The following is a 22,500-nucleotide window of genomic DNA, read 5'->3' on the forward strand; positions in this document are numbered from 1 at the left end:
CACCCCTTAGAAAATGATATGTCGACGAAAGTAGGCTTGGGTGTATGAGCTCCCATCATAGTTAGCCAACCAAAAACCTCATAATCGTAGCAGCAAACCTTACAGCCTAAAAGTTAAACAATACTAAGACACATTTCTAACAAATCTTCAGTCATGTATTGATGAAAACAGCATCTGGATGTGCTTATTTTATACGGCCTGGGCTTGTTTGTTTGTTTGTTTAATTTGTTTGTTATGTTTTTATGTTTACATCATCGTGGGCCGAGCCTACAGTTACTTTAGTTTTGTTATTGTCCATTTGAACTTTTATTTTGATTTATCAATAAACCGTTTCAGTCATTTCCCTTCACACGCAAATCACCACAGCTAATCCAACGCTTTGATCTTGCAGTCGAGAAGAGACAGCCAAGCCGGGCAGCAAACGTCCACTTTACAGAGTGACCGGACTGGTCAAGTAGTTTATTACAGGAATAAAAATACAAAATACAGAAAAGTATATGTAATGCCCAAAATGAAAAATAAAGAATAAAAATCAATTATGAATTCCAAGCGGGTTATAAGTATATGGGTATATGGCAGTATCAGACAAGGCTCCCAGACTCAGAGAGACTCAAAATATATTTTCTCCCCCTATCTGCAAGCTATGATGCTACATGCTCCTTTCTGATTGGCCTACTGATGCTCTATTCTGATTGGCCTATTGATGCTCTATTCTGATTGGCCTATTGATGCTCTATTCTGATTGGCCTATTGATGCTCTATTCTGATTAGCCTATTGATGCTCTGTTCTGATTGGCCTATTGATGCTCTATTCTGATTGGCCGATTGTTGCTTCTTGTGGTGTGTGTGTGCACACTAGTGTGAGTGTGTGTGTGTGTGTGTGTGTGTGTGTGTGTGTGTGTGTGTGTTAGGGTTTGATAGTGTCGCTGATGAACTGCGTGTATTTGAGGACGCGTGTGTAGACTCTTACGGCCACACCCCTTCCCAAAGCTGACGATGCCGACCTGCACAAACCTCCTCTTCTCATCTCCAGCAGGGACACACACCAGGGGCCCTCCAGAGTCATTCTGTACACACACACACACACACACACACATACACACATACATACACACATACACACACACACACCGTTTATAATGATTACACACACATACTGTAACACACACACACACATGTACAATACACATGCATGTAACACACATATACTCAAATGTAATGCACAGACCCAAACACACACACACACACACACACACATATACAATACACATGCATGTAACACACATATACTCAAATGTAATGCACAGACCCAAACACACACACACACACACACACACACACACACACACACACAGTTTATAATGATTACACACACATACATATGTAATACAATGTATGTAACACACATATACTCAAATTTAATGCACAGACCTACACAGAGAGACACACACACATACATATAGACACACACACACACATACATATTTCTCTCTCACACTCAATAATCCCACACATTATGCACATGTATCAAACACACACACACAAACTGACCGAGCTGGCATCCTTTCCATTCGTTAAGGTTCAGGTCACACACACACACACACTGACCTGGCAGGCGTCCTTCCCTCCATTAAGGTCACCAGCGCATGTCATGCCGTCAGTCATCTTGGGGAAGAGCCGGCGACACGTGATGTCATCAACCAGAGACACCCGCACTTCCTGCAGAGTCTCCTTCCCACCCAGCGGCTCTGATGGAGAGAGAGAGAAAGAGAGAGAGAGAGAGGAGGAAGGAGGGAGAGAAGAGGAAGGAGGGAGAGAGAGAGGAGAGAGAGAGAGAAGAGGAGGGAGGGAGAGAGAGAAGAGGAAGGAAGGAGAGAGAGAAGAGAAGAGGAAGGAGAGAGAAGAGGAGGAAGAGAGAGAGAAGAGGAGGAGGAGGGAGAGAGAGAAGAGAGAAGAGGAGGGAGGGAGAGAGAAGAGAAGAGGAAGGAGGGAGAGAGAGAAGAGGAAGGAGAGAGAAGAGGAGGAAGGAGAGAGAAGAGGAAGGAGGGAGAGAAGAGGAAGGAGGGAGAGAGAGAGGAGAGAGAGAGAGAAGAGGAGGGAGGGAGAGAGAGAAGAGGAAGGAGGGAGAGAGAGAAGAGGAGGGAGGGAGAGAGAGAAGAGGAAGGAGAGGCTTAACACTCCTTTATTAAAACAATATCAGGTGTTTAACCACTACACAATAAAATCATGTTAAAAACACATACAAGTTACAAGTTAAAAAGAAACATCACAGGGCTCGCAGAGCAGATTCATATGTTGAAAACAACCTGCCCATCCCCCCACCCTCACACAGCAACCCCCCCACCCCCCATACCACCAGAAATCTCTCAATGTCATCAACCATCCTGTAAAAAGCATATTCAGACTTGATTCTCCCCACCACCACCCCCCTAAAAATCTCCACAGGATTGGTTGAAACTCGCCCCGCCATCTTGTACTTCCTTGACAACCAAATTGCCATTTTTGCTGCACCCAACAAGAAATTGACAAAACACACTTCCCTTTTCCTTTTGGCCTTGTATACAACCCCAATGAAGAATTGAAAAGAAAACACTACTCCTACCTTCGCTACCCAGGCACTCAGGAGCTCAAAGAGCTCCCCCAGTCTTACACAGAAAAGAAAAAGGTGCTCAACTGTCTCATCCAACCCACAAAAGGGACACCCTCTCCCAATTGCCGGATTCAGGTGTGCCACATGTCTGTTTGTAGCTATAGCCCCGTGGACGAGCCTCCATTGTAGATCGGCCGTACGTTTCTCGATTGGAGGCTTATAAAAAGACCTCCAAGCAGGTATAAATCCTGCCCCAAACACTTCTGGCCATCTCCACGCCCTAGCACCACCCAGTGCAGCCTGGTAATACGCTCTCACGTACACCAAGTACAAAGTTTTTCTATCGAGCTCTTGAAAGGGCCTAGCATCCAACTCCCCATGGGAAGCTACACCGCCCCCCTCATCATCCAAAGCGTGAGAAATGGACGTCAAGACCAACACTGAGGGACAGCGATACCGCACCTCCCAACCTGCTGGTGACTGTACCTGCAGGGCCTCCCTGCATACCGCCGCCAACGCCATGGTTAGTTCCTCCAGCATCCTCACCAGGATTCTTAGGGACCGAATGCCAGTGTCACGCTGCAGTGAGGCTGCTGCTCTCCAGCCGCTCCCATCCCATAGATGAGCCAAAACCGTGAGCCCAGCTCTCACTAGGCAGCTCTTCACAGTCTCTGTAGACAAGATCTTTGTCCTCAGAAAAGGATTGTGGAACAAAGGTTCCCCCATGATCCACTCCCCCACTTGTGATGCAATCCACTCTTTCTTCAGAGTCTGCCACGCTCTTAAAACTGACGCATAAAAGGGAGACAGTCTTGTGAAATCCAGCCCATTCAGATCCAAAAGGAAAAGCTGACAGTCAAAACCCCTTGGCGTTGCCTTCCTCAGAAGACAACAGGCCACTGCTGCCCAGGCCAGATCTGTCCCATAGAGCAACTTCTGAGCAGTCAGCAACCGGAACGCGCAAATCCGGCTTCGTATGTCCACAAGCCCTTGACCCCCTTCGTATGTCCACAAGCCCTTGACCCCCTTCGTATGTCCACAAGCCCTTGACCCCCTTCGTATGTCCACAAGCCCTTGACCCCCTTCCGAAGTGGGAAGAGACAGCACTGGGGCAGGAACCCAATGCTGCCCTGACCAGAACAAGTTCACCAATTTCCTCTGCACCTCCATTTTTGAGTCTATACTCCTGCCTTCCCAGAAACACTCCCAGAAACTTAAATCCATCACGCCCCCACTGAACACCCCCTGGTAGTGAAGGTGGCCCCTCTCCTGCCCACCCACCCACCCACAATAAACCCCTCACTTTTGCCCCAGTTGACCCTTGCTGATGAGGCCCTCCCATACACATCAAAAGCCCCAGATAATGCTGAAACGTCATCCTCTCCTGAAATAAAAACAGTCAGATCATCAGCATATGCAGAAATAGAGCAAGACAATCCCAATCCAGGTACAGAAGCACCCTTTAACCTTTTCCTTAAAAGACACAGCCATGGCTCTATTGCAAGACTGTACAGCTGCCCTGAGAGAGGGCAGCCCTGGCGTATCCCCCTTTTAACCAGGACTGGATGACTGAGCCCACCTCCTACTTTAAGCATTACTGATGCTCTTTTGTACAGCAGCTTTAAAAAAGAAACAAATCTTCCCCCAAACCCAAAAGCCTCCAACACATTGAAAAGGTACTCATGGCCCACCCGATCAAATGCTTTCTCTTGATCGATTGATAAAAACCCAAGATTAAGATTATTCTCTATTGAGACATCAATCATATCTCTCATTAAAAACAAATTGTCCATGATAGTCTGCCTCGGTATACAGTACGTCTGGTCCTTTGCTATTAAAATATCCAAAAAACCTTTGAGTCTATTGGCCAAGACTTTTGACAATATCTTGTAGTCCAAGCACATCAAAGATAAGGGTCTCCAGTTCCTCAGTAGTCCAAGGTCCCCCTTTTTAGGGAGTAAGGCTAGAACTGCTCTCCTGCAGCTAACCGGCAGCTCACTCCTCCTAAGGCACTCCTGCAGCATCTCCAAATAGTCCTTGCCTAACAGTCCCCAAAAGCACTGATAGAATTCCGCTGGCAGGCCATCAATACCAGGTGAACGCCCCTTGGAAAGCTGCTGGACAGCCTCAGACAACTCTTGTAGGCTGATATCCCTGTCCAGCGCTCCCCTGTCATCCGCCCCCAGCCTTGGAAGGCCTTCCAGCAATTGCCCCAAGCATTCAGGATCGCACTCAGAAGCTCCATACAGATCAGCGTAAAAATCCATTGCCATCCTCCTCATCTCCACAGGATCATGCGTTAGTGTCCCATCACTCTTACGTAAGTAACACACCTGACTCTGCTGCGCAACCTTATGCTCTAAATTAAAAAATACTTAGTGGGAGCATCCATATCATTGATTGCAGCAAACCTGGCTCTAATTAATGCCCCATTCACCCTCTCCTGTAGCAATGCTCTTAGCTCCTGCGTCTTATTATGTAACTCATTAGCACGCCCCATACTGTTTTCCCCCAACTCCTTTTCTATATTACGTATTTCATCCTCCAACTGTTTAATGCTTCTCTTTGCTATAGATGTGGTGTTGTAAGTGAAGTCTTGACAGAAACCCCTAATCTGAGCCTTCCCCACCTCCCACCATTGTGCCAGATCTCTGAAAGCCATCTTCCTTAACCTCCAACTTGCCCAGAACTCTGCAAACATGTCGCAAAAAGACCTATCTTGCAACAACTTAACATTAAAGTGCCAATAATATTTTGTGCGTGATTGTGTCCTCAAAACAAAAATCAATAGTCACCAAATGATGATCAGAGAACCCACTTGGAAAGATTAAAGCATTAGTAATTGTATTATTATATGCTTTGCTTACATAAACTCTATCCAGCCTAGCCCCGCTGACTTTAGAGACCACCACCCTTACCCATGTGTAATGTTTAGTTGATATATTCCTAGTCCTCCATACATCTATAAAATCAAGCTCCCTTATTATATTAAGCATGGAATTAGCAGACCCAAAGTGAGGCTCCTCCCCACTCCTATCTAGTGCAGAGTTAGTAGTGCAATTCCAGTCGCCCCCCATTATTATACAAGCATCATCATCATTCCGTTTCAGGACATCGCTGAGCCTCTCAAAAAGCTGAACCCGGTCAGAGCCATTGTTATGTGCATAAACATTAACAAAAATAAATAATTGCCCCTTAACCTCTGCCTTAACAAGAACAGCCCTTCCCTTTTCAACCTCCTCAGACGCTATTAACTTTACATTTAAATGTTTGGAGAAAAGGACAGCTACCCCTGCACTCATATTAGTCCCATGACTCAATATATACACTCCCCCTCCCACCACCTCCTCCATACTACTTCATTATCAATATCAGTATGTGTCTCTTGTAAAAAGATAATATCAACCTTCCAAGGTTAATAAACTCAGCAATTGAGGCCCTCCTGCCCCTATCCCTCCCTCCATTAATGTTCAAAGATCCTACCCTCAAAAGCTCCATAAAGAAAAAGGAAAGAAGACTTGAAAAGAAAAGGAAGAGAAACACCAAAAAGAACAACCCCGGTGAGAGTTCCATAATTAGTCCTTAAAAGGCCTTCCCTGCAGCCCGATCAACCTTTGTTACAATCTTCTTTAAACGATACCGCTTCCTCTTATTCAACTCATTCAAACCCACCTTCCTTTTCCAATAAACCACAGACTTCTCAAACTTCTCAACATCTGGAAAAAAATCCTTAATATCAACCTGCCTGCCATATGTATCATCCAAAAACGTTTTTATTTCATCCAAAGAATAAAGCTGCTCCACACTCAATTGTGAGAGATCTATAACACCTACATCCGACCCCACTGATATAGAGTCCTCCTCATCCATGTCCTCCTCTGACTGTGGCACCCTCACCTCTTCAGGTGCAGGAGACACACCCCCTTCACCATGCTCTACGCTAGTGCATGCTACCTCTGAACTTAACGCTTCTATTTCCCTCACAGACACGCTCATCTGCTCTGTTTCCAGCGTCCCGTCATCCGTGGCATTCACACTTTCATCAGTATTATTTGGTACATTCTCTGCAACATTAGTAGTCACCTCACTATTAACATTATGCATATCAGACGCGTCCGCAGCGTCATCCAAAACGACCTCTGCAGTGCTTGCCGTCTGACCCTGCTCATTTTGATCAAGGTTCTCCGCACAAACCTGCTCCCCACCCGACACTACACTTCCTGTATGCCTTTCCCCTTCTGGGGCGACTCCTGCTCCTTGCTGTGTTCCTGATTTCGAGGTGCAGCTCAGCTTTACATGACCAATGTTTCCACACTCAAAACACCGCATCTCACCCGTACTAGCATATAGCATGTACGACTTTCCACCATACATGCACCGAAACGAAACATTTAACGTCGGCGAATTTAGAAACATAAACACCTGCCGTCTAAAGGACAACACATGTTTAATTTTGCAACCAAGCGGAATCGTTTTAATTCCACTGGCAAACTTCCCGAACCTAGAAAGTTCCTTCTCAATGTCATCATTTGGAATAAAAGGAGGAACATTTGATATCGTCACTCTAGTTGTTGGAGAGAACAGTGGTGTAACAGGAATGTAGAGGAAGGAGAGAGAAGAGGAGGAAGAGAGAGAGAAGAGGAGGAAGGAGGGAGAGAGAGAAGAGAGAAGAGGAGGGAGGGAGAGAGAGAAGAGGAAGGAGGGAGAGAGAGAAAGAGAAGAGGAGGAAGAGAGAGAAGAGAAGAGGAAGGAGAGAGAAGAGGAGGAAGAGAGAGAGAAGAGGAGGAAGGAGGGAGAGAGAGAGAGACAAGTGAACCACACACACACTCACACATACACACACACAAACTCACTCTCACACACACACAAACACACATACACACACACACACACACACATACTTACTGTTCTCAGCTACGTGGCCCCAGCCAGTGACCCAGCATTCAGCGTCGGATCTAATGTCTCGGGGGCTGGGCAGGTCCACGGGCTTCACCATGTGGGAGAAGGACACAGTGTCCTGCAGCTGCACCAGGGCCATGTCGTTGTAGATCATACCTTCCTTCTCCTGGTAGCTGTAGTCTGGATGCACCACCACGCGCTTCAGCTTCACCAGAGTTCCAGAAGGTTCCTTCAGGCTCAGCTCCCCGACACGAGCAAACGAACGCTTAAGGTCCACACACACACACACAAACATACACACACACACACACATACACACACACACATACAAACATATGGATACACACATACACACACACACACATACACATACACACACACACACACACACATACACACATACACACACACATACATAAACACGCGTATACTGTTAAGAACAAATTGATTCATACCCCTGGCAAATATTGAGTTAATGCTGATTTTCTCTTTATCAATATGTTTGTTTTGACATACATACACTCACGAACATACCAGATTGCTGCTAAAAAGGTGCGGTCTACAATCATTGTGAAGACATGGAGGCTTGGTAGGTATTATAATAACCATTTTGAGAGCTGTGAATGCAAATTAAGATGTTTCCATTGATTATTTAAAAAGGGTATGGATAATTTTGGACATGCCATTTTTCATAAAAATGTTTTTATAAAAATGTTTTGATTCCATGTTTCTACCACATTGTCTTACAACCTTTTGGCATGTGGCAGTGTCATTTTCAGTCAGAACAAACATATTGATAAAGAGAAAATCAACATTAAATCAATATTTGCCAGGGCCATACACACACACACACACACACACATAAACACACGTATACATATGCATATACACACACACACACACATAAACACACGTATACATATGCATACACGCATACACACACACACACACACACACACACACACACACACATAAACACACGTATACATATACACACACACACACACTCTCTGTGCAGACAGTACGTACTTCCAGCAGTGTCCTGCGGTCATGACCCACTGATCTGAGACCAGTGATCCTCCACATTTGACACTAAACTTGGCGTCAACGTGCATCTCCAGGTAGACCATCCATGGCCACGCCCCCTTATGGGCACACACACACACACACACACACACACACACACACAGGCTGCATGGGTAGGACACACACACACACACACACACACACACACACACAGGCTGCATGGGTAGGACACACACACACACACACACACACACACACACACACACACACACACACACACACAGGCTGCATGGGTAGGGACACACACACACACACACACACACACACACACACACACAGGCTGCATGGGTTGGGACACACACACACACACACACACACACACAGGCTGCATGGGTAGGACACACACACACACACACACACACACACACACACAGGCTGCATGGGTAGGACACACACACACACACAGGCTGCATGGGTAGCACACACACACACACAGGCTGCATGGGTAGGACACACACACACACACACACACACACACACAGGCTGCATGGGTAGGACACACACACACACAGGCTGCATGGGTAGGACACACACACACACACACACACACTCAATTAACACCCATTGCATGGTAGACTACACAGATCCCTAATTCATTTTAAAAGCCGGCAAACGGCAAAGTCTGTCAACATGTGGAAGCATTGAGCGCACGCACACACACACACACACACACTTAGGAACATACACACTCACACACACACACACACACATCTCACCTGGGACATAGTGAAGTAGCAGAGTCACACACAGCAAAGTCCGGAGCCCCATGTCTGCAGTCTGGCTTCTCCTACAGTCAACGTAGAGACACACACACACACACACACACACACACACACTGCTGCTGCTGCAAGATCTCAGATTTATACACACATTCAACCTACTCCCACGCACACGGTCTTCTACATGCACACACACACATGCACGCTCTTCTGCATGCACACACACACATTGCAAAAGATGGCTAGAGATGGGGAGGGAGATCAGGCACAAAACACCCACACACACACACACTGTCTTTCACACATACACACCCACACACACACCCACACAAACTCTCTCTCTCTCACACACACACACACACACACACACACAGACAAACACTCTCTCTCACACACACATACACACAAACACTATTTCACACAAACACACTCATACACACACACACACCTACACACACAAACACTATTTCACACACACACACACACACACACAAACACTCTTCCAAACACACACACACACACAAATACTCTCTCTCACACCCACAACCACCCACACCACAACCAACACTGTTTCACTCACACACACAAGTCACACGCACACAAATGCTCACACACACACAAATCTCACACACAGAAACGCACGCACACACACACACAAACGCATGCACATCCACAAATCACACACACACACATATCTCACGTGCGCACACACACACACACATCTCATACATAGAAACGTGCGCTCACATATACACACACACATTTTCAGAAAAGCTAATTTGATGATTATCAACAGTTGTGAAACCGACATGCCGACAATGGGCTAGTCAGTGCCTTCATTTTCTTTTAACACACACACACACACACAGGGGCGGACTGACAATCTGTGCGTTCTGGAAAAGTCCTGAACGGCCATCTGACAGCCGTCGACTCCCTGGCTCAGTGCCTCATCGGCCAAGTTGGACGGCTGTCTAGCTTTCCGCATACGTCACTCGGGCTTAATCAAAGCTATCAGTATGTCTACGCTATCAGTTGTCATTGTCATCCAAAAAAGTAAACATTTGCGCCATCGCGTTTTCAATGAATGACACTAGGCAAGATGATGCAGCCTTTATATTTCACCCCTCTCTGTGGTTCAGTCTTGTTGATAACCTTGCGCTTCTAAACGAGCTAGAATAGAATTCCGTGCGTGCAGAACAGGTGGAGAATGTCAGAGAAAGCCAGTCGTCATGGAAGAACTTGGGATAGGCCTATAAAAAACTTAGAACAAGGCAACGTAAAACGGAGTGGGAGAACAGCGACATTTAACCACCAAAGGTGGTTAACGTTTTCCACCAAAGCGACGTTTTCCACCAAAGGTAGGCTATAGAGATCGCTAAGACATGTGACCAAATGGACGGCAACGTCATCAGAACGCAAAGAAATATGGGAATGTTTGGCTCGTTTACATGGGCTAGCATAACAGACCAGTGTTGTAGCATGAAAATAATAAAAAAAAAATAGCGTGATAACAGAATACAATCCTACAAAATGCAGCGGGCTAAAGAAAACATTGTCGGACCATACCGCCTTAAACTAAATCATAATGCAAAGACGAGGTATGACGAAAAAATAAAGGGAATCAAAGGACTGGATCCTTATGAGCATAGCGACTGGTCAGGGAACGTCAACCTGCTGCCCAACTTCCAGCACCCATATATATACAACTACATGATATTAAGTGTTAGTGCGTACACGCACAAAGTTTTCAGTAACTTCAAGTCGCTGCAGCAGGCCCAGGTCTTTTTTACAGATGGGTGGGTCCAGGACCTGGAGATGGTAAAAGTGGGGCAGAAAACTGTCGTCCGTTCAAAGGTAAGCTTATGCTAATGTTTTAAGCACCACACTCCTCGTTCTCACTCATCTAACTGCATGCAGTCAGAATTCAACAAACCAACGTAACTTACTAAGACAAACACATCATGCATATGTTAAATGGTAAATTGTGAAAAAAATGACTCGTTTACTGCTCTTAATAAAAGCGATTTCTAGTAAAACACTGTTGTTGGAGCTACTGGTGCATGAGCCTTTTGGCGGGTGTCTGACTGTATGATTATGATATTATGATAATGGGCTGCATTAAGATAGAGGGGAGGGATGAATAATGTAAAGGTGATGAATGGTTTACATGTGGGGGCTGGGGGCAGTGTGTTGAAGGGAGTGAGTTTACTGGTGTTGTGGACAAAACAGTGTAGTATGCAGGTAAGCCCATCCATCCCCAGCCCACTTTCAACCACATTGTACCCTGATTGGCTGCATGCATCAAATAGCTCTTGTGTCTTGCTAGTACTGCTTTGTATTTCTCTACAAGCTATTAATAATGATGTTATGGTCTTAGGTGAATCACTCCATGCGACTCAGCCAGAAGCCCCTACAGCCATGGGTCATACTTACAGCATGTGGGGAAGTGGAGAGCGCTCACTGCACTTGTATGGCTGGTGTGGCAGAGAAGTGCGCACATGTGGCAGCCCTCCTGTACAAGATCGATACAACTGTGCGTCTGCGGGGAAATGTGACTCCAACAGATGTTGAAGCGTACTGGGTGATGCCCTCCAATATAACCAAAGTGCAGGGAGTGCCTGGCCATACTATTGACTTTACAACAAGCTCTGCCCGAAAAAAGGCACTTGATCGGTCAGTGTGTGGAGACACCAGCACAGCACCCAAGATCCGGACCCGCTCAGGTGGCACATGTTTACCGCAGAAGACACTTGCTGATTTAAAACCCCTCACAGAACTCATGCATGCACACAGGTCCGGACTGTGCTCTGTAATGGAGGAATTCTGCCACCTCTATGTTGACCCCATTCAGCCATGTGTCCTGCCCAAGTCACTGCAAGGCCTTCGCGACCCACAAATGGATGGCTGTGACTTGTCGGTCCTGCTTCAACACTGTGAGGGCCTGACACACCTTGTGGCAGTGACAGCCACAGAGGCAGCTGCACTGGAAAAGAACACAAGACAGCAGCACAAGTCTGACATATGGCACAGCACACGGGCTGGAAGGATAACCGCCTCCATCATACACGCTGTTGTCTCCACCTCCATAACCAGACCAGCAAAGTCAACTGTGCAAAAGGTGTGCTATCCACAGAAACCTTCACTGAGACAGACTGACAATGGCCCAGAGGCCATTAAATGGGGGAGAGAAAAAGAGGCTACGGCAAGGGCCTCCTCATCACACAGACGGAGCTGCGGCACAGGGACATGAAAGTGGAAGACTGTGGATTTATAATCAACCCTTCTTTCCCTGAAATAGGCGCAACTCCTGACGCACTTGTGCATTGTGCATGTTGCGGGAAAGGGTGTGTGGAGATTAAATGCCCTTTTAAGCACAAGGACCATAACATTCTACAGGCATGTACTGACAAGGAGTTTTGTCTGCAGTTCACAGAAGGAAGGATGGAGTTGAAGCAGACCCACAAGTACTACAAACAGGTACAAACTCAGATCTTTGTCACCGAGTCACAGTTCTGTGACTTTGTTGTTTGGACGACCAAAAGCCTTGCAACTGTGCGTGTCATGCCTGACGTAGAACTATGGGAGACACTTTTGCCAACAGCACAGACTTTTTTTTACAAGGTTGTCCTACCTGAGCTTGTAGCCCGGCCACTACACTCCAACCCCCACCCCTGTGCCTTCAGCTGAGCTACCTGTGCCTCCAGCCGATTCCCAGCCCACAGACAAACCCAAAAAACGAGCACAGAAGAGCACAGTCAGAAAAACATTGGCCACATTACAGCCAGGTAAAACACCCAAGCACAAGGTTGTCCCACCAGCCCCTACCAGCACCCCCCCTTCAGCTGACCTACCTGTGCCATTAGTTGATTCACAGCCCACAGACAAAAACAAAAAACGAGCACGAAAAAAGACAATCAAAACACCATTGGCCACACTGCAGCCAGGTAACACCCCCCAGCCCAAAAGAAGGGCATGTGAAAAGACTGTGTTGTGGTAACCTGACCTGTCATCCAGGTATGTTGTGAGCAGTGTCCCCCTTTTAATCTGCCTATGTCAACGGTGATCCTGTGTGTTCGAGTTTCATGCCAATAAATTATTGAATCTTGAATCTTGTGGTGCTTTTGCAGACAGCCTGAAGAGTTTGATGACATGGTTGCTTGTGATAATCAGAACTGTCCTATACAGTGGTTCAATTTAGGTTGCGTAGGACTCAGCAGCGCACCAGCCAGAGAAGAGTCATGGCAATGCGATGCTTGCACAAGTTGGTTGGTTGTTACTACTTTAAGTTATGCAATTGTGTTTGCAACCAAAGAACACTGAGCACAATTCTTTCTTAATACAGATAAAGGAGGCAGAATTCAATTCAGTCTTTGTGCATTTTATTTACAGAGATGGCTAAAAATCATTACATGTTTAGTGACATTACAAAATCTTTTGGAAAACAAAACATATTTATATATGTATATATATATTTACATGTGTACATATTTACATGTGCATATTTACATTAGATGTGAGCATGGTGTATAATTCTAACATGACGGCTTCACAACAATACTTGGACACATATTGGTCAAAGCACAGCACACAACCACAATTTTATCCAACAAAGTCTTATCCTCCCCCTCACAAGGCACCACAAATCCAAGGCGTATTGTGTCATTTAATATGTTGAACTTAGAGCGCATACACCCTATCACTCGCTCCACGTGGATCCTAACATGAGCTAACTTCCTGGTCTCTTCCACATCTTTTGCATTAAGTTGGCTGTGGCCCCTGGTGAAGGCAGGTATTTTCAGTGTAGCGCCCACAAGGGCAACACTTTCTTTAATATCAAATCCACGGTCCGCTAACACAAGGTCTCCAGACGAGCTTCTGAAGAAAAGCCACTGTTCTCGGTGATCTGCTTATCACTGGCACGCCCCCCCCACCCTTTGGAAATGAAAGAGATAGTACCTTGTGGTGTTATGCCGATGAGATATTTCATTGTGTACCTGCTTTTGTAGTTTGAATATGTCTGTGCCTTTGCACGTAAATTTTGTGCCCTTTCAATGAAAAGCTCAAAGCAGTCAATAATGACAGTAACACGATTCCCAAACATTTCTACATACTGATGTGGCATGCTTGCCTGTATACAATGTCGCTTTGGCCAGTACACCAAAGGACTGAGGTGTGCATGCAGTACATTGATGGTCTCAAAGAACAGATTGTATGCGGTATGTCGGCTAATGTCGAAGAGGTGTGCAACATGTTCGACAGGCAGATCAAGTCTTAAGCGCATAAGGGTCAGGAGGAGCATTTGAAAATGGGAGAGTTTTCTTTCTTTTGTTTTTGGTAGACTGGGAATGATTTGCATCAGCACACCCATCAACAGACTGAAAGATGGAAGGCCAGTGTAGTACTTCACCTTTAAATCATTGTTTTTGAGAAAATTCTCATCCAGGGCCTTTTTGGAGAGCTCTCCCTTCAGTTTTCGATTCTCCTCCTGCAAACGGATTATTTCTTTGGTTCTAAGGGCACACTTGGTGCACTTTTGCTGTTCATCTGCATTCCCCATTGGAGCACCAGCATCCCCTGATGTTTCAGTCTCCATATCTTCCTCTCTGCATGCATTGTCTGGGGCTGGTGGTAGGGGCTGAGTCTCTTGTCCTTCTATCTCAGCCACAGGTGCAGAGTAGTCTGATTGTAATAACAATAAGAAAAATAAATTGTCAATCTCTGTACTTGCCTGATGCCCAGGGCCCCGATTTGAAAATTCCATGTTTCTGCATCTGTGATCAGGGACCAGTTTAAAAGAAATCATTGATTCCACACATCAAGACATGGGATTTATGAATCTGGATTACTTTGATCCAAATGACAGTTTTGAAGAACGGCCCAGGGGTGTGACTTTCACACCATACTTTTGTTACTGATAGCTGCTGAGTATTTCAAGACTGTTACATTAGCATGCCAAATGCCTAATGACCTCCTAGAATGATTGGCCTTTGAGTCAGAAAAGCTACAACTCTGTGTGAAAGGTACTTACACTTAGGTTCAATCCGTTGTCTAGATAGAAACACCATTGGACATAAAATATATTGAATCTACTTGCGTCTGTTACCAATATTTACCTGGGAACAAATGTGCTGGTTCATTCAGCTCAGTCTCAGGACCGGTGTGGACAGTGCCCGGAGATGGGGGTGGATTCACGAGACCTTCCATCTCAGTTGCAGATGTAGTGTTGTCTGACAGTAACAATAAAAATAAATGTTGTCATATCACAACCACTATTCCAAAGGAATCCAGATTAGCTATACACAGGGGACAACATATATTGTATTATTTTAAGATTTACCTGGGTATAAAGGTGCAGCAATATCGAACTCAGCCTCAGGACCAGTGTGGGGGGGTTGCGGTTGTTGTGACCTCGTCGCTCTTCTCCTAAGCCGCTTGAACCGGTCTGTGTTAGTAACTTTGACCTCAGTATGGCCGAGGTACAGGGAAGGGGCCCAGTCAGGATCACACTCAATCATTTCATAAGCAGGTTTGCCTGCAAACAGTCACCAAATAAATTGCTATGTACCTACATGTACAACATTTAAAACTGATTAAGGTTAAGGTTACGGTTACGTTTTACGCTAGCACATTGGAAAGCTAATTTTCTAGCCATTTCATGCTAGTTAACATTGGCCTAATGTCAAATCTAATGGTCTGGTTAAGTAAAAAAAAACGCTGGTTATTTGCCCACAACATAACATTTACAGAGAATAAGTAACTTACCTTTGTGAAAATGCTTTGAACACACCATCATGTGTGGCGGACTGTTATCGAAGGTAATCTTGGGCCTCCTTACTGCTGCTATCCATGCCATTCGTCGCCTTTTTGTCACCTCTGAAACATGGCTTGTACTATTATTTTTCCACGCTGGAAAACGATAATAGGAAATTCCGTTCTTAAGCTTTACTCCACTTCTATCATGAGAACGACTATTACAGTTTATAACACAGCAGGTAGACGGCATCTTGAACACTTCCCAGCAATCAAGTCTGGCGCGTTTTCCTACTTGTTGTTTGTGCCGCGGATTCCCAAAATGCTTTGCGTTCACCACTGGGAATACGTCATGATGACGACACATTAGCGATCTTTATAGTCCTGTCCCAATATTTAGTATTTACCCCTAGAATAATTTATCATAGGCCTAGCCTATCTTGCGTTTGGTGTGACTTAAACCCCTTATCCGGTTTACACACGATGCTAGCATATGAAAATGTTATTAAAAGGAGCTACGAGTAGGCGTGCTGCACATCTAGGCATTACCGTTTATTTTCTTCTATTCAACAAAGTGGGCCTATTCATAAAACACTGGCAAAACACAACTGTAAGAGCTTGGGTCTCAATACGGGTCCTTAACTGCTTAGTAAATAAACGTTGCGTATATTAACTTTCTTTAGGAGAGCTGTAGCCTTTCTGGATTCTGCTATCAAGCATGAGTAGACATACACTAGGCCTATGCATACGTCTCACAATAGCTAGCCCCTTTTCAAATGAAAAGTCCCCATAAAGAATATAGCTCAACATGTAAACAGATAATTTACATGTTATAAGGGGTTATTTGCAGTGAGCTACCCCTGCCTTTCCTACAGACTAGAGGTAAAACATAGGCCCGACAGTGTTGCTTTGTTTAGGCTATAAGATATTTCTCAGTAAATGTCATGTTAAGGTGGGTTTAGAGGTGACCTTTACCTTGATGTAGGCCTAGTAGCCTATGTGATGAGATCAAACTCCCAATAGACTTGCTTAAAATGAGTTGAATATAACAACCTGTGTAGGTTTTTATAAACCGTATTATGCTTTCAATGCATGTAATATATTTTAAGTCAATTTATCTCATTTAATCTAATTTAATTCACCAGAAGTCATCATTTAAGGTGTTATTTTTCAAAATTTCCGTTGGAGACCCAAAAGTATTTTATGTTTTGGGGCCCAAATTCTCCAGCAGCAAATAACTTGCATTTTTGCACATTGTGACCACCTATTTCATTTTTGAATCACAAAGTATGTGAGACAGCAAGGGGGAAGGGTGTGTGTGCGCGTGTACTGTGTATGGTAGTGGGCCTATTTGGAAGGAAGTCCAGTTCCTTTTTTTAGTCCCAGTCCGTCCCAGACACACACACACATAGGCTACCCACACACTACTGCTGAAAGTTTTTTAACGCCTATTAACTAAACATCCCAAACTTAGAGGACATCAACCAAAATTCATATCATTTCCCTCAACATCATTCCTGTTCACCTGATTCATATATTGTGCGCCATCAAGCATTTAAAAATGTGGCCATGCGGCTACTGATCACAGTAGGCCGACATTTTCAAGTGTGTTTTCGTGTGTCTAAAGGTATAAAGTTTAAACTTCAGGCTAAAGTGGGTTTAGATGCCTGACTACAAGGGAAGCTATGACGACTCTGTAATGTTAACAAATAGTCATTCTGTGAGGTGACCGTCGATCAAATCCTTCTTCTTCTAATTCTTCTGTTTTTATTGGCGGTTGACAACTGCTTGGTGTATTACCGCCACCGCTGGACTGGAGTGTGGAACAGGAGTTGCTGATTACCTTTAAATTAGACTCTTTTTAAAAGTCCTGTATCCCTTCTTTTGGACGCATCTGTAAATATAATCCTACTCTCCCTATATTTTTCAGCAATATAACTGTGCACTCTCCATTTGTCTATCTCCTCTTCCTGGTTTCCCTCAAGTAGTCCTAAATCCACTTTAAGTTCTTCAAATGTCCAGGGGGGGGACTGCAGGTAGCGCCACTGTGGGGCTGATACTCATAGAACTTAACCTCATATTCACTACCTTGTGGTTAATTGTCCATCCAAAACTTCTCCCTCCCTCATGCATATGCTCTTGACAATTCCTAAGGGCTGGCTGGGCAATATGGTCCTCACTATGTCCCTTAAGGTTAGCCCAGTATACTAGGGCAAGCTGATCTCTTCTCAACTGCAAAGGCATCTCTCCCATCTCCACCTGTATGGCTGCTATTGGACAAGTTTTCACTGCCCCACTACAGATCCTAAGGGCTTGATTATGCATAACATCCAGTTTCTTTAGTACAGTTTTGGATGCAGACCCATAAACCACACTCCCGTAGTCAAATACTGATCTCATTAGGCCAGTATTGTTCTCAATGCTGCCCCAGATGCACCCCACTTGACTCCACACAGGCACCTCATTACATTTCAAATTCTCTTACACTTCCCCACCATCCTCTGCACGTGGAATGCCCAAGTCAACCTCGCATCAAACCACACCCCCAAATATTTAAAAACCTCAACTCTTTCCAATTCCCTGCCTAACAAATGAATTTTAAATTCAGGACCAATGTTCCCCCTAGAGAAGAACATTACCTTCGTTTTTTCAACTGAAATCCTAAATCCCCACTGTACTGCCCATTTCTGGACTTCATTCACGGCATTCTGCATTTTTGATCCAATAAACCCCAGATTCCCCCCCTTTTCCCATATGGCTCCATCGTCTGCAAACAAGGCTACTCCATCAGGACCCTGCACATTTGTAAAAACCTGATCTATCATTATATCAAATAACAAGGGACTAACAATACTTCCCTGAGGGGTCGATCAAATCCTGTGATACATCATCTGCAATTGTCCACGTTCACATTTAACCTTTAACCTTTACTCGCACACGGGCATGCGGACAGAATGTGAAAAGCTATCGCGTAGCCGTAGCCTCAGGCGGAACCTTTGTGATGACCCATCGGCAGCTGGGTGCTTATTTTGAAGATGCACCGGCTTCAGCTGACTCTGAATCGATCAGACTCATACGAATAGGAAGAGAGTAAGCTAGCTTGCCCCATGGATACATTATGAAAGAGGAACACGTAGAAGTCAGGCAGTTATTTAAAACAGTATCGTTTTTAGGTTCCTGAATGCGCACGGACTTGAACGAACCACTGACAACGATGATGTAGCCTAAATTAACTATCCTAGTCGCGCTCACTGGCGTTTTGTCCCATCCACGGACCGATCAGTGGCCCCGTCACATCTGTTACTGATAGACAGAGAAGTGGAGATCGGCTAGCGCTCGCCTTTAACCCTGTCATACTCTAGGTGTCAACTTGCTGCAGGCTACGTTAAACAACGTATTATGGATCGCAACAGTATAAACAGTGACTTATTGCTAACAACAGACAATCAAGGTGAGGAAATAAAATAAATGTCGAGATTTAGCGTTCAGCGTCTAGAGTTCGCTTGTGTTTCTGTTTGATTATTTGAGTTGACATGGTGTGAAAGTCTGAACTGCCTTTTTTTAACTGTCTAGGCCGTGTCAGCTACTGGAGAAATGTCTGTGGTTTCTGGTAAGTAGCCAGTGTGTTCTAGCGTGCTTTCTTTTGCATCGAAGCTCGTAGTTATCTCAGAATAAATCTGTGTCCCACCTCCGGGTCGACTCACAGGTGCCTCGGCTTGTGTAACAACTTCGCCTACGTCGTGATGTTGAGCGCAGCGCACGACATTCTGAAGCAGCAAGAAACCAACAACACGCTTCCGGTGAGAGTGCGGCTTTGCTGATGTCTTGTGTTTTCTTGACAGGCGTCACATGATGGCTGGCGATATAGCGATCAATCTTTACAGCCAGGTCTTGCATTTACCAGACAGCTTTACAGCCAGGTCTTGTATTGTATAAGGCAGGGGGGGCTTACTACTTCCCCCTGATCGAAGTAGTAAGCAGAGTAGTCTACTACCCCCTCCCCCCGATCAACAGACCCACCCATGTCCCATCAACCCAGCTTCATGAGAGATGCACAAATTCCATTATTTCAAACACACTGTTTTATTTATTCTAGAACCCTATAGTAAATAATAATAAATAATAATAATGCATCACTGCAAACCTCAATCTGATGCAGGTTATGTAGACCAGCCTTTCTCAAACTTCTTTGACCTGAGGCCCAGTCATGGCAGACTTTTGGGTCATAGGGCTCATCTACACGTACCCAACCCCACTCCCTCCAAATCAAATTGTCATTATCATTATCACAATCATTATGCCTATATTGTTATACATGCACTTTCACTTAAATGTTTTGACATGCACATAAGAGGGCTGCTTTACTAATGTAAGATATAATTAGTTTCATTGCTTTTGCATGGTTGCATGATGCTTGCATAAGAACAGAAATACTTCTCAAAACAGCAACAATTATATGGGTGCTATTGTTTTGGGATGTTTCCCTCATGCAAGCATCATACATTGGTAGGAAATGGAGAAAAAAAAACATGTTTTTTAATGAAGTTTAATTTGAATGCCTGAATGTAAGGATTCAGGAAACCCAATACCAGCTTTTTTGGTGAGCAGATAGGCGTAAATCACTGATCTGTTGATCTTTAACAGATAGAAAGAAGGCTACAATAACTTTTGGCCACGTTATATTCAAATTTGACTATACAATACTCAGTGCTATACAGTGTATTATACAGTCTCTGCTCTGTTTCTATGGAAGTTCCACAAATCAACGTTGGTCTATTAAGTGTCGTTAAACAATTAAATAGCATTCAACAGGTTGAAGCGGAGCTTTGATACCAACGTTATCGATTAGTTTCAGTCTCTCGCGCAGACGCCTGCATTGAATGAACGCTCATACCACCACTTAATTGTATGGCTCCATGTTTAATGACATCGATAGCAGAAACGTTTGTTTTCTTTTTTTGTCGGTCCGCGGTATCTTGATCAACTGCGCAGCAAATTATCAGACGAAGCACCGGGCCTAATTTCACTCCACGACTCCGCGGACCAGCAGTCTCCACGTTGCGGACCCACATCAAAACAAAACTATTTCCTGATTGGTTGAGAAATCCTATTTTCTGATTGGCCGATAGGTTAGTAACTTAACAGCAGCTCTCTGAGCTGAATGAGCGCACAGACAGCAACGTTGTGTGACACGTTTGTAAAATATAGCCCTTAGAAATTTCTGTGCGGGCAAGTTAATAATTTCTCGGAGTGAGAAATGCCGTGTGTGGCGTGTGAAGTCATTGAAATGCGTGTGTCTCACACTCAATGCGTGAGACTTGAGAGGTCTGGTATAAGGTGACAGTCACATGATCACAATGAACATTTAACTTTTTAAAATCACTTTATTGTAGTACTGTCATATCCAGTCACAAGTAATTGTTCTGTCCTATTGCACATCATTTTTTTTTGACAATTTACATTATTTAATAACAGTCAACACAGCCTACTGAGACATACGGAAAAAGGAAGAGGTAGGATTAAGGTCTCTCTCTCTCTCTCTCCCTCCCTCCCTCTCTCTCTCACTCTCTCTCTGTCTCTCTCCCTCCCTCTCTCTCACTCACCATGTAAGTCATGGTGTAAAGCAATTTAGCCTCATTTGTCCAGGTTTGGAATTCAGGGAGGGGTTGAATTTAATTTATTGAATAATAATGTCTGTATTTCCTCATATTTTGGGCATTCTGTTAAGAAGTGGAGCTCTGTCTCCACAGCCCCCAAGCTGCAGTGTGAGCATAGCCTCTCCTCTCTGGGCAGCCAGGTCTGCCTGTGTCTGCCTTTTTCAATGGAGAGACTGTGCTCACTGAGTCTGTACATAAAAAAAAATGTGGTCAGGGGAAGTGGTTGAGCACTGCTCTCCCATGCCCACATCCACGGCTGAAGTGCCCTTGAGCAAGGCACCTAACCCCTCACTGCTCCCCGAGCGCCGCTGTAGCAGGCAGCTCACTGTTCCGGGTTAGTGTGTGCTTCACCTCACTGTGTGTTCACTAATTCACAGATGGGATAAATGCAGAGACCAAAATCCTTGTATACGCAAGAAAACTTGGCCGAGAAACCTGATTTACATTTACATTTGCATTCATGTTTTAGGGCCAAATAACATTGTAATTTAGATTGTATTTAGGTGACTTCTTTCCAATAGCTGATGTAATTTTCCTTTTCAGTGTTTGTAATTTAGTCTAATTTGTCTACTGCAACATTGTCTCAGTGACGTGGGATGGTGGACAAGTCATGTTTTGTTCTTGGCTTTTCATAGCTAGATGGTGGAGTATCTCTCTCTCACCTCTCCTCTCTCCTCCCACAGCCATCCATCTTTTCCAGTCTCATCACAACAGCAGTAACAGCAGCGGCCACTACGACTGCAACCCCACATCCACCGCGGTAACACACACGCGCGCATACTGTACACGCACGCACGCA

The 22,500-nt window shown here is 44.8% G+C and overlaps 4 protein-coding genes across 7 annotated transcripts in view; 2 read left to right on the forward strand and 2 right to left on the reverse strand.

The window, feature by feature from the left end:
- The window catches only part of LOC125287543 (serine protease 33-like), a 9,892-nt gene extending 512 nt beyond the window's left edge, over positions 1 to 9,380 (reverse strand). Inside the window, exons 1-4 of one of the 2 annotated variants that reach the window (XM_048233439.1) lie at positions 9,292 to 9,380; positions 7,496 to 7,754; positions 1,609 to 1,748; positions 971 to 1,067 (exon numbers count right to left, since the gene is read on the reverse strand). In XM_048233439.1, coding sequence (XP_048089396.1) covers positions 971 to 1,067; positions 1,609 to 1,748; positions 7,496 to 7,754; positions 9,292 to 9,300 — 505 coding nt within the window. In that variant the 5' untranslated portion in view covers positions 9,301 to 9,380. Of the gene's footprint in view, positions 1 to 970; positions 1,068 to 1,608; positions 1,749 to 7,495; positions 7,755 to 8,518; positions 8,581 to 9,291 lie in introns of those variants that run through there. The other variant, XM_048233437.1, reaches the window with a different exon arrangement.
- A 1,329-nt stretch (positions 9,381 to 10,709) lies between these two features.
- LOC125287222 lies at positions 10,710 to 12,544 on the forward strand. The gene is made up of 2 exons (XM_048232784.1): positions 10,710 to 11,148; positions 11,672 to 12,544. The coding sequence occupies exons 1-2, from the start codon at positions 10,825 to 10,827 to the stop codon at positions 12,542 to 12,544; spliced, it is 1,197 nt and encodes a 398-aa protein (XP_048088741.1). The 5' UTR covers positions 10,710 to 10,824.
- A 1,112-nt stretch (positions 12,545 to 13,656) lies between these two features.
- LOC125287527 lies at positions 13,657 to 17,236 on the reverse strand. The gene is given in 5 exon segments (XM_048233413.1): positions 13,657 to 14,167; positions 14,170 to 14,973; positions 15,408 to 15,521; positions 15,632 to 15,826; positions 16,057 to 17,236. Coding segments are annotated over 5 exon segments (1,809 nt in total). The 5' UTR covers positions 16,412 to 17,236; the 3' UTR covers positions 13,657 to 13,826.
- A 1,841-nt stretch (positions 17,237 to 19,077) lies between these two features.
- cln3 (CLN3 lysosomal/endosomal transmembrane protein, battenin) overlaps positions 19,078 to 22,500 on the forward strand; it is a 16,348-nt gene continuing 12,925 nt past the window's right edge. The window contains exons 1-4 of one of the 3 annotated variants that reach the window (XR_007192373.1): positions 19,078 to 19,495; positions 19,618 to 19,654; positions 19,751 to 19,844; positions 22,372 to 22,461. Coding sequence is in view for 2 of the 3 variants with exons in the window: in XM_048233419.1 (XP_048089376.1) it covers positions 19,444 to 19,495; positions 19,618 to 19,654; positions 19,751 to 19,844; positions 22,372 to 22,461 (273 nt within the window). In the remaining variant the exon portion in view is untranslated. The remainder of the gene's footprint in view (positions 19,496 to 19,617; positions 19,655 to 19,750; positions 19,845 to 22,371; positions 22,462 to 22,500) is intronic. The other 2 variants (XM_048233419.1, XM_048233420.1) reach the window with 2 other exon arrangements.

This window comes from Alosa alosa, chromosome 22, assembly GCF_017589495.1.
Source record: "Alosa alosa isolate M-15738 ecotype Scorff River chromosome 22, AALO_Geno_1.1, whole genome shotgun sequence".
Taxonomy (NCBI): Eukaryota; Metazoa; Chordata; class Actinopteri; order Clupeiformes; family Clupeidae; genus Alosa; species Alosa alosa.

Bases quoted from the DNA above. Each gene is read 5' to 3' on its own strand.
- LOC125287222 (XM_048232784.1), top strand. From the start codon at position 10,825: ATGCAGCGGGCTAAAGAAAACATTGTCGGACCATACCGCCTTAAACTA. The intron at 11,149-11,671 runs GTAAGCTTATGC...TTATGGTCTTAG, and splicing joins AAACTGTCGTCCGTTCAAAG to GTGAATCACTCCATGCGACT.